The sequence below is a fragment of the Mobula birostris genome, chromosome 1, assembly GCF_030028105.1.
Source record: "Mobula birostris isolate sMobBir1 chromosome 1, sMobBir1.hap1, whole genome shotgun sequence".
NCBI lineage: Eukaryota > Metazoa > Chordata > Chondrichthyes > Myliobatiformes > Myliobatidae > Mobula > Mobula birostris.
Genome location: NC_092370.1, coordinates 223,526,741 through 223,539,020, shown reverse-complemented (window position 1 = coordinate 223,539,020; position 12,280 = coordinate 223,526,741). Strand labels below are relative to the sequence as shown.

The 12,280-nt window shown below is 43.0% G+C and overlaps 1 protein-coding gene across 6 annotated transcripts in view; it reads right to left on the bottom strand.

Annotated features, from left to right (window-relative positions):
* The window catches only part of nudt14 (nudix (nucleoside diphosphate linked moiety X)-type motif 14), a 198,750-nt gene that overhangs the window by 47,493 nt on the left and 138,977 nt on the right, over nucleotides 1-12,280 (bottom strand). For all 6 annotated transcript variants that reach the window (XM_072272442.1, XM_072272404.1, XM_072272412.1 and 3 more), the window contains one exon: nucleotides 3,123-3,166. In XM_072272442.1, the coding sequence (XP_072128543.1) occupies nucleotides 3,123-3,139 (17 nt within the window). In that variant the 5' untranslated portion in view covers nucleotides 3,140-3,166. The remainder of the gene's footprint in view (nucleotides 1-3,122; nucleotides 3,167-12,280) is intronic.

Sequence of the window (12,280 nt, the reverse complement as noted above, 5' to 3'; positions counted from 1 at the left end):
TTAAATGAATTACAAATATAAAACACAAAATAATTGGTTGCATAAATATGCACCCCCTTCAAGTCAGTATTTAGTAGATGCACGTTTAGCAGCAATTACAGCCTTGAGTCTGTGTGGATCGGTCTCCATCAGTTTTGCACATCTGTACACTGCAATTTTTCCCCATTCTTCTTTACAAAACTGCTCAGGCTCTGTCAGATTGCATGGGATCGTGAGTGAACAGCCCTTTTCAAATCCAGCCACAAGTTCTCAGTTGGATTGAGGTCTGTACTCCGTTCACTCCAGGACATTAACTTTATTGTTTTTAAGCCATTCTTGTGTAGCTTTGGCTTTATGCTTGCGATTATTGTCTCGATGGAAAACAAATCTCCTCCCAAGTCTCAGTTCTCTTGCAGACTGCAGCAGGGTTTCCTCAATCTTGGTCTCATCAGACCATAGAACCTTCTTCCAGATGACTTCAGAGTCTCTCATGTGCCTCTGGCAAACTCTAGCCAAGATTTCATGTGAGTATTTTCAACAATGGCTTTCTCTTTGCCACTCTTCCATAAAGCTCTGAATGGTGAAGCACCCAGGAAACAGTTGTATGTGCAGTCTCTCCCATTTCAGCCACTGAAGCTTGTAACTCCTCCAGAGTTGTCATAGGTCTCTTGGTAGCCTCCCTCACTAGTCCCCTTCTTGCATGGTCACTCAAGTTTTTGTGGATGGCCTGCTCTACGCAGATTTACAGCTGTTAGCATATTCTTTGCATTTCTTTATAATTGTCTTAACTGTACTCCAAGGGATATTCAGTGACTTGGAATTTTCTAGTATCCATCTCCTGGCCTGTGATTTTCAATAACCTTTTCATAGAGTTGCTTGGAGTGTTCTTTTGTTTTCACAGTGTAGCTTTTGCCAGGATACTAATTCACCAGCAGTTGGACCTTCCAGATACAGGTGTATTTTTACTATAATCAGTTGAAACACCTTGACTGCACACAAGTGATCTCTATTATGTGACTTCTAAAACCAATTGGCTGCACCAGTGATGATTCGGTTTGTCATATTGGGGGGGGGGGTGAATACTTATGCAATTATTTTGTGTTCTATACTTATAATTAATTTAGATCACTTTGTTAAGATTTCTTTTCACTTCGACACAAAAGAGTCTTTTTCTGTTGATCAGTGTCAAAAAAGCCAAATTAAATCCACTGTGATTCAATATTGTAAAACAATAAAACATGAAAACTTCCCGGGGGTGGGGGGGGTGAATACTTTTTAAGGGCACTGTAAAAGCAAGAAGATAACACTGAGGCTTTATAATACATAAGCCAGGCCACACTTGGAGTATTGTCAACAGTTTTGGTCTCCATATCTCAGAAAGGATGTGTTGTCATTGGAGGGACCTCAGGGGAGGTTCACAAGGATGATTCCAGGAATAAAGGGGTTAACATATGAGAAGCATTTGGCAGCTGTGGGCCTGTAATCACTGGAATTTAGCAGAATGCAGGGGAGACCTCATTGAAGCCTAACAAATTTTGAAAGAACTATATAGGGTGGATGTGGAGAGGATGTATCCTGTGGTGGGGGTATCCAGCACTGGAGGGAACAGCCTCAAAACTGAGGTGGTGGCCTTTTAGAACAGAGGTAAGGAGGAATTTCTTTAGCCAGAGGGTAGTGAATCTGTGGAATGCTCTGCCACAAACAGCGGTGACGTAGAGGCCAAGTCTGTGAGTATATTTAAGGCAGAAGTGGATAGTTTCCTGATTGGTCAGGGCATCTAAGGACATGGCGAAAGGGCAAGTGTAAGGGGTTGAGTGGGATCTGGGATGAGCCATGAAGGAATGGCGGAGCAGACTCTACCTGCTCCTATGTCTCATGGTCTATATGGAAACAGCTGCCAGAGAAAGTGGTTGAGGAAGGTACATTAACAACATTTATAAGGCACATGGATAGGAAAAGATTAAGGACAAATACTGGGAAGTAGGAATCATCGGCGGCATGATCAGTTAGGAAAAGGGCCTGTTTCCGTGTTGTTTGGCTCTCTTCCTTCGGGAATAACAATCCATTACTATCAGCTTTTAAAAGATTAGGGGATGCATATCTGGTTAATACGTCTAATTATTTTGTTTTCCTAACAGAAGGATTTGAAGACTTCAGAATTTCCATTGAAAGACTCTTGCTTCAACCCTGAAGCTACACTCTGAAATCCAGGTGTGCAAGATTCCTATGAGACCCAAGAATATGAACCTGTGTTGGGCCTACTTCTGTGCTGTACGGCCCCATGACTCTAAGTGCTCCTTTTTGGTACACTGGCCTTCATAAATCAAAGTATTGGGTACAGGAGTTGGGATGTTATGTTGAAATTGTGTAATACATTGGTGAGACCAAAGTTGGAGTATCATGTGCCATTCTGGTCATTGACCTAGGAAAGATACCATAAGATTGAAAGAGTAGAGAGAAAATTTACAAGGATGCTGAGGACCTGAATTATAGGGAAAGGTTGAATAGATTAGGACTTTATTCTCTGGAGCATAGGAGAATGACGCAAGATTTGATAAATGCATACAAAATTATAAGGGGTGTAGATAGAATTAATGGCTTCTTCCACTGAGGTTGGGTGAAACTGAATTGAGGCCAAAGGTTAAGGGTGAAATATTTAAGGGGCATATGAGGGAGAACTTCTTCACTCAGAGGTTGGCGTAAGTGTGAAATGAGCTGCCTGCTTAAGTGGTGGGTGTGGGTTTGATTTCAAAATTTAAGAGAAGTTTGGTTAGGTGCATAGATGGAAGCGGTATGGAGGGCTATGGTCCAGGTGCAGGTAGATGGGAGTAGGCAGAATAACATTTTTGTAAGGACTAGAAGGGACAAAGGGCCTGTTTCTGTGCTGTAGTGCTCTATGATTCTAATATTCTGTTTAGAATCAAAATTAGGGACCATGAGCAAATATTCCAGAGCAGCTGATAACATGATTACAGGATGAGAGAAGCTAGTTAGGAGGGGTTTGGCAACCAGATGCAACATACATGATGGTAATTAGGAAAGGAACATTTATCTAAATTATACATCACCAGTGGAGTGAGGAAAAGGTGTGCTGACGGCTATGGGTGCAGACAATGCCAAACGGCATTCCAAGAGAAATTCACCTGTCGTGTGTTTTCATGAAGTCCCATTCCTTCCGGATGCCGTTCTGTAAACAACAGAGAAAGATATGGTTCAGAAACCAACATGCGTGGGGAGCTCAGAATCGTTAGATACACTATCCCACAAATGAGCAGACAAGCACATTAGCTGTAGTTTCAGCTGCAACTTCTTGTGTGAATCCTGCTTATTAAATCCATGTTAGATACAGCTGTCCGCTGAAGTAAGAAAATAAAAGGAGTGAAGTTTGGTAAACTATTCCGTAAGAACTTAGTTTCAGTTCAGAACTGTCAAATCATTAACACTAGGAATTGTCCTGTAATGTACTGACAGAAAAGGTCGTGAAAATTGATTCAACATGAACATGCTTTCAATAGGGAAATGGATAAGATTCAGATTTATTTATCACATGTATATCAAAACATACAGTGAAATGCATTGTTTGTGCTAAAATCAACACAACCCAAGGATGTGCTGCAGGCAGCCCATAAGCGTCACCACACATTCCAGTGCCAACACAGCATGGCCACAGCGTTCAGCAACAACAACAACAAAACTGTATCACTATGACCAGATCCAACACTGAGGAATGAATGAACTTTTCCCACCCTCTCAGCAACTACTCCTTTAACTTATCCCTGTATTTGGAATGTGGGAGGAAACCAGAGCACATGGAGGAAAACCATGTGGTCACAGGCAGAACGCACAAACTCGTCACAGACAGCGATGGGAGCTGAGCTGCAATTGCTGGCACTGTGAAGTGTAAAGCTAACTGTTCCACTACGGTACTGCCCTAAATTGTCAGGAGGAAGGGAATGGGGAGGAAAGGAGCAGTCAAATTAATCACAGACAAGAGATGCTGCAGATACTGAAAATCCTGAGCAATGCACAGAAAATGCTGGAGGATTTGAGCAGGTCAGACAGCATCTATAGAGAGGAATAAACAGTCGATGTTTCAGGCCAAGATCCTTTATCAAGTTAATTACACAGGAATTCATTACATAGTTCTACCATACGGCTACCGTAAATGGAGCCAATAGCTTCCTGTGATGATATATGGTAATTGCTTATTGGAATTAATTCATTATAATCACATGTCCTGAGGTACAGCGAAAAATATTGTTTTGTATGCCATCCATACAAATCATTTCAAGTATATTAAAGTAGTACAAGGGAAAAGCAATATGAGAATGCAGAATATAATGTTGGGGTTACAATTATAGAGAAAGTGCAGCGGTGAAGGTAGATGATAAGGTGCCAGGTCAATTGTGAGGTCAAGTGTTCACCTTTATCATACATCAGGTCCATTCAATAGTTTTATAATAGTGGGATAGAAGCATCCTTGAGCCTGGTGGTTTGTGTTTTCAAACTTTTGTACCTTCTGCCCGATGGGAGATGAGAGAAGACAGAATGTCTGGGATGGGAGGAGTCTTTGAGTATGCTGGTCACTTTACCAAGGCAGTGGAATATATAGACAGAGTCCATGAGGGCATGGCTGCTTTGTGCGATGTGCTGAGCCGTGTCCACAACTCACTGCGATTTCTTGCAGTTCTGGGCAGAGCAGCTGCAACCTAGAAATGCTACACCTGCCCATTCACCTCCTGCCTCACCTCCACTCAGGGCCCCAAACAGTCCTTCCAGGTGAGGCAGCACTTCACCCACGAATTCGTTGGGGCCGTCTATTGTATCCGATGATCCTGATACAGCCTCCTCGACATTGGTAAGACCCAATGTAAATTGGGGGACTGCTTTGTTCAAGGCCTACACTCTATCCACCAAAAGCAGAATTTCCCGGCAGCTAACTATTTTAGTCCTTATCCTCATTCTCGTTCCAACATGTTGGACCACTGTTTCATTTTCTGCCATGAACAGGCCACTCTCAGGGTGGAGGAGCAACACTTCATATTCTGAACAGGTAGCCTCCAATCTGATGACATGAACATTGATTTCTCTTTCCCATAATTTTTTAACTTCCCCCTTCTCTCTTCTTCTAATCCCAATCCTGGCTGCTTATCTCTTCCCATCACCTGCCTTATCACCTTCCCTGGGTGCTCCTCCTTCTTCCCTTGTCCACTCTCCCCTCTTACCATATTCCAGCCCTTCACCTTTCCCACCCACCTGGCTTCACTTATCACCTCCTATTAGTCCTCCTTCCCCTCCCCCCACATATTCTGGCATCTTCCCCCTTCCTTTCCAGTCCTGATGAAGGGTCTCAGCCTGAAACATTAATGTCAACTATTTATTCAACGATGCTATCTGACCTGCTGAGTTCATCCAGCATTTTCTGCATGTTACTTTGGATCTCCAGCAGCTATGTAATTTCTCTTGTGCAATACAGATAAAATGTTTTCTACAGTTGCTTGATTTTATGGCGGTTGGGGAGGGAGGGAGAGGAGGCAGTGGGCATGTGAATGTGAAAGCTCGCTGTAGTTTACAGCTTCTGGGACCCAGAAGTCTAAGGAACAAAACTGACCAGTCATGGCTAAAAAAATCTATCAGTGCCTCTGTGTAGAATTTGCCATACAAAAAAAAACACCTAACATGAATATTACTGAATGAGATTCTGGTAAAAAGCAATGATATTGCTGGAAGATAATGGCAAATCAGTACACTGGGAAAGAGAGGGGTGCTATATTGATTTCACCAATATGGAAGATGATGCTGTTGTGAGGGAGCTTTGCCTAACTGGAACAGGGGAGGGAATTCCAGCATGTAAATGAGAAAATGACAGAGAGTGAGTGTGTGTGAGAGAGTGACAGTGTGTGTGGGAGAGTGAGTGTGTGTGACAGAGTGACTGAGTGTGTGTGAGAGAGAGTGAGTGTGAGAGTGACAGTGTGTGTCAGTGACAGAGAGTGAATGTGTGTGTGTGAGACAGAGAGTATGTGTGACAGAGAGTGTGTATGAGAGAGTGACAGAGTGTGTGAGAGGGTGACAGTGTGTGTGAGAGAGGGTGACAGAGTGCATCTATGAGAAAGAGAGAGAGTGTGTTAGAGAGAGAACTTTCACACCCATGAGGTACTTGTGAAGTCCAGTCAACAGTATATTATAGAAATGATGTACAGCAAGCCTATACAAAGAGTGACTAGAGTGTAGTTTCTGAACCTTCCAGGAAGCCAAAGATAGAACCCTGGGTGGCAGCGTGATGGACATCCCTGTGGTAGAGAACAGGAAGCTCAGGATAACACAAAGAAAATGTTGGAGGAGCTCAGTGTGTGTTTTTGTGTGTGAAGCTCAAGATTTCCAGCATCTGCAGAATCTCCTGCATTTGTGGAAGCGCATGGCTGTCTTTATGGACTGCATGGAACATTTTAATCTCCTCTTCTGGTAAATTTAGATTTAATTCATCTCTTCCTTTCTTTAAGTTCTCTCCAGACATTTTTCTTCACTGGCTACAAGAACACCCCTTACTTCATTCATTCTCCTGGTCTCTGCTCTACCACAGACTTTCCTGCTCATTCTCCTCTTCTCTGCTGTTTCAAACTTCCGAAGAAACTTTATTGACTTGATTCACCAACTGCTTCTCTCTTAAAAGATGCTAACTGATTAATGGAATATTTTCATCCACCACCCCTGAAGCAGAATCCCGACCTGTAATATCGATAATTCCTCTACTCCTGACTTGCAGTGTTTTTACTTTGGCTCCACATTATAGAGCTTGCAATCTCGTGTTGAGATGAGATTAAATAGAGAGGAAAATGAAGGGCCCATAAAACCATAAGACATGGGAGCAGAATTAGGCCATCTGGCCCATCGAGTCTGCTCCACCATTCAATCATGACTGATACTTTTTTTTCTCCTCCTCCTCAATTCCCAGCCTTCTCCCCGTAACCTTTGATGCCATGTCCAACTAAGAACCTGTCAATCTCTGCCTTAAATACACCCAACGACCTGGCCTCCACAGCTGCATGTGGCAACAAATTCCACAAATTCACCACCCTTTGGCTAAAGAAATTTCTCCGCATCCCTGTTTTGAAAGGCATGCCTCTATCCTGAGGCTGTGCCCTCTTGTCCTAGACTGTCCCACCATGGGAAACATCCTCTCCAGATCTACTCTGTCTAGGCTTTCAACATTTGAGAGGTTTCAATGAGATCCCCCCCTCATCCTTCTGAATTCCAGCGAGTACAGACCCAGAGCTATCAAATGTTCCTCGTATGATAGCCCTTTCATTCCTGGAATCATCCTTGTAAACCTCCTCTGGACCCTCTCCAACGCCAGCACATCTTTTCTAAGATAAGGGGCCTTAAATTGTTCACAATACTCAAGGTAAGGCCTCAGCAGTGCCTTATAAAGCCTCAGCATCACATCCTTGCCCTAGTATTTTAGACTTCTGGAAATGAATGCTAATACGGCATTTGCCTTCCTCACCACCAACTCAACCTGCAAGTTAACCTTCAGGTTGTTCCGCACAAGAACTCCCAAGTCCCTCTGCATCTTAGATTCCTGGATTTTCTCCCTATTTAGAAAACAGTCCGCACATTTATTTCTACTACTGAAGTGCATGACTATGCATTTTCCAACATTGTATTTCATTTGCCACTTTCTTGCCCATTCTCCTAATCTGTCTGTCCTTCTGCAGTCTCAACCCATTTCCTCAACACCATCTTAACCTCCATCAATCTTTGTATCATCTGAAAACCTGGCAACAAAGCCATCTATTCCATCATCTAAATCATTTACAGTGGCACGCAAAAGTTTGGGCACCCCGGTCAAAATTTCTGTTACTGCGAATAGCTAAGCGAGTAAAAGATGACCTGATTTCCAAAAGGCATAAAGTTAAAGATGACACATTTCTTTAATATTTAAGCAAGATTACTTTTTTTATTTCCACCTTTTACAGTTTCAAAATAATAAAAAGGAAAAGGGCCCGAAGCAAAAGTTTGGGCGCCCTGCATGGTCAGTAACACCCCCTTTGGCAAGTATCACAGCTTGTAAACGATTTCTGTAGCCAGCTAAGAGTCTTTCAATTCTTGTTCGGGGGATTTTCACCCATTCTTCCTTGCAAAAGGCTTCTAGTTCTGTGAGATTCTTGGGCCGTCTTGCATGCACTGCTCTTTTGAGGTTTATCCACAGATTTTCGATGATGTTTAGGTGAGGGCCATGGCAAAACCTTCAGCTTGCACCTCTTGAGATGATCCATTGTGGATTTTGAGGTGTGTTTAGGATCACTAAAGAAGTGCGCAGCAGCCACTCCGGTGATGAATATCTGTTATTTGTCAAGTAGGATGCCGTGCACAATCCTGATTTGATGGAGACGGACGTGAGAAGCACGGAGGAACATCTGGTGAAACTTCTGAAATGCCTGTTTCGCTGCTGCTGCTACTGTGCAATCCAGAATTTCCGGAGGGGAAGGCCCCAAATCCTCGGCTTTGCTTGTTGCTTGGCGGCCGGGGCCAGGGTCGAAGCGCTCAGCAGAGATGGTGCTCAGTGACGGAGGGCTGGTCGTAGGATCAAAGTTTTCTGACGGACTCAGAGTCGGCTGTGGTTGGGTGCTTTCAGGGTGCTGCATTGGCAAATTTGTGGTGCTGGACGTTCATGGCAAGGAGAGTTTCTTCCTTCTACCGTCTGCGTGAGATGATGGGGCTATCAGGAGTTTGAGACTATTTTTTACTGTGCCCATGGTTTGCTCTTTATCAAATTACGGTACAGTATTGTTTTGCACTGTTGTAACTATATGTTATAATTATGTGGTTTTTGTCAGTTTTAGTCTTGGTCTGTCTTGTGTTTCTGTGATATCATACTGGAGGAACATTGTATCATTTCTTAATGCATGCATTACTAAATGACAATAAATGAGGACTGAGGGTCCTCACAATCTAATCTAATCACTATCCTGTTGTAGAAGCCATCCTCTTTTTATCTTCAGCTTTTTTTTACAGAAGGTGTGATGTTTGCTTCCAGAATTTGCTGGTATTTAATTGAATTCATTCTTCTCTACCAGTGAAATGCTCCCCGTGCCACTGGCTGCAACACAAGCCCAAAGCATGATCGATCCACCCCCGTGCTTAACAGTTGGAGAGGCGTTCTTTTCATGAAATTCTGCACCCTTTTTTTTCTCCAAACATACCTTTGCTCATAGCAACCAAAAAGTTCTATTTTAACTTCATCAATCCACAGGACTTGTTTCCAAAATGCATCAGGCTTGTTTAGATGTTCCTTTGCAAACTTCTGATGCTGAATTTTGTGTGCAGACGCAGGAAAGGTTTTCTTCTGATGACTCTTCCACGAAGGACATATTTGTGCAGGTGTTGATGCACAGTAGAACAGTGCACCACCACTCTAGAGTCTGCTAAATCTTCTTGAAGGTCTTTTGCAGTCAAACGGGGGTTTTGATTTGCCTTTCTAGCAATCCTACGAGCAGTTCTCTCAGAAAGTTTTCTTGGTCTTCCAGACCTCAACTTGACCTCCACCAGTCCTGTTAACTGCCATTTCTTAATTACATTACGAACTGAGAAAACGGCTACCTGAAAACGCTTTGCTATCTTCTTAGTCATAGTCATACTTTATTGATCCCAGGGGGAAATTGGTTTTCGTTACAGTTCTTATACCTTCTTATAGCCTTCTCCTGCTTTGTGGGCATCATTTATTTTAATTTTCAGAGTGCTAGGCAGCTGCTTAGAGAAGCCCATGGTTGCTGATTGTTGGGACAAGGTTTGAGGAGTCAGGGTATTTATAAAGCTTTGAAATTTGCATCACCTGGCCTTTCCTAACAATGTCTGCGAACAAGCCATAGCCCCAACAAGCTAATTAAGGTTTGAGACCTTGGTAAAAGTTACCTGAGAGCTCAAATCTCTTGGGGTGTCCAAACTTTTGCATGGTGCTCCTTTCCTTTTTTTCACTCTAAAATTATACAGAACAAAAATAATACACTAATTTTGCTTAAAATGTTGAAAAGAATGTTTCATCTTTAACTTTATGACTTTTGGAGATCAGTTCATCTTCTACTAACTATTCACAGTAACAGAAATTTTGACTGGGGTGCCCAAACTTTTGCATGCCACTGTATATACAGCATAAAAAGAAGTGGTCCCAACACCGACCCTTACGGAACACCACTAGTCACTGGCAGCCAACCAGAAAAGGATCCTTTTATTCCCACTTGCTGCCTCCTACCAATCAGCCTATGCTCCAACATGTTCGTAACTTTCCTGTAATACCATGGGCTCTTAACCTGGTAAGCAGCCTCATGTGTGGCATCTTGTCAAAGGCCTTCTGAAAGTCCAAATATACAACACCCACTACATCCTCTTTATCTATCCTACTTGTAATCTCCTCAAAGAATTCCAACAGGATTGTCAGGCAGGATTTTCCCTGAAGGAAACCATGCTGATTTTGTCCTATCTTGTCCTATGTCACCAAATACTCCATCACCTCATCCTTAATAATTGACTCAAACATCTTCCCAACCACTGAGGTCCGGCTAACTGGTCTATAATTTCCTTTCTGCTGCCTTCCTCCTTTCTTTAAGAGTAGAGTGACATTTGCAATTTTCCAGCCCTCTGGTCACAGGAATGGGATGGGTAAATGGATTAGATTAAATTATCTTTATTTGTCACATGTACATGAAAGCATACAGTGAAATGGGTTGTTTGCATCATCAATCAACACAATCCAAGGATGTGCTGGGAACCACCCACAAGCATCGCCATGCTTCCAGCACCAACGCAGCAAGCCCACCATTTATTAACCTCAACCCGTATGTCTTTGGAATGGGGAAGGGAATCAGAGCACCCGCAGGAAACCCACGTGGTCATGGAGAGAACACACAAACTCCTTGCAGTCAGTGACAGGAACTGAAACCCAATCTTCTGATCTTTGGCATTGTAAAGCTTTACACTAACCGCTCTGATACCATGTCACTCCTAATCAAACTGGAAATAAACAGGGCATATAAAGCTCAACTTCTGTTTATTTTGTGATTTTTAAATATACAGTATTTTATGCCACAGGTGACATGCAAAGCCAAATCCCGTGAACCATCAACAGTATTTATTTCCTTCTCTGCTATCACCCTAATATGTCTCCGGACAGCCATTTATGTCCAACCACATATACAAAACTCTTTTATTAAGCATATTTCATCAGCTCTTTACTCGCTGCCCTACAGTGGCTTCTTCCCTCACCACCACCCATCCAAAATTTGCATCCTCATCTGCAAGTCAAGAGCTCATCCCACCGCATACCTCTGCTTAAGACAAGTCTTTGCCTGGTTGAGGCCAGCCAGATCATGTAAAGCTATTTAGCTTTGAGAGCAGATTCAAATAGTGAAAGGTCTAATCACTCTATCACCATTCCCAATGCTCGTATTGGAGCATTCACCATGTATTGTTCTGATTTAAAATAGAGAACATTCAGTTCCCATTAGCACCAATCGCACTGAGTCTGAAAACAGCCTTGCAGTACAGAGCAATACTACCTATTAAGAAGGGTGATCACTGGTGGTGAGGAGAGAGCTTCAGGTAGAGATACAAAGTAAGGGAACATATAAAGCAGCCAAGAATTTTATTTGTATTTACTTAGAGATACAGCATGGTAACAGGGCCTTCTGGCCTAACGAGCCCGCAACTCCCAATTAAAGATTCAGACTAGATACAGATTAGCTTTATTTGTCACATGTACATCGAAACAGTGAGGCGCACCATTTGCATCAAATCAAATCAGCGAAGATGTGCTGATGATCACAGTAACCAATTAACCTACTAACCTGTATGACACTGGGATGTGGGAGGAAACCACAGCACCCGGAGGAAACGCATGCAGTCACAGGAAGAATGTAGACACTCCTTACAGGCAGCGGCAGGATACAGCCCGGGTCACTGGTGTTGTAATAGCACGATGCTCACGACTATGACACGGTACTGCTCCTCAGGTTCCAGTACGATGCACAGGATTGTAAGTGGCTGCATACACTTAGACTTAGCCAGCATCATCATGACTTAGACCGACTAAAATTGTAGACTTAGCCAGCATCATCATGAGTACAATCTCCCCACCTTCAAGGATATCTTCCAAGAGAAGGTGCCTCAATAAGGCAGCGTCCCTCACTATCTGGGACATGCCCTTTTCTCTTTACTACATTCTGGGAGGAGGTACAGTAGCCTGAAACCTACACTCAACATTTTAGGAACAGTTTCTTCCCTTACACCTGTCCAAATGTGGTTTGGA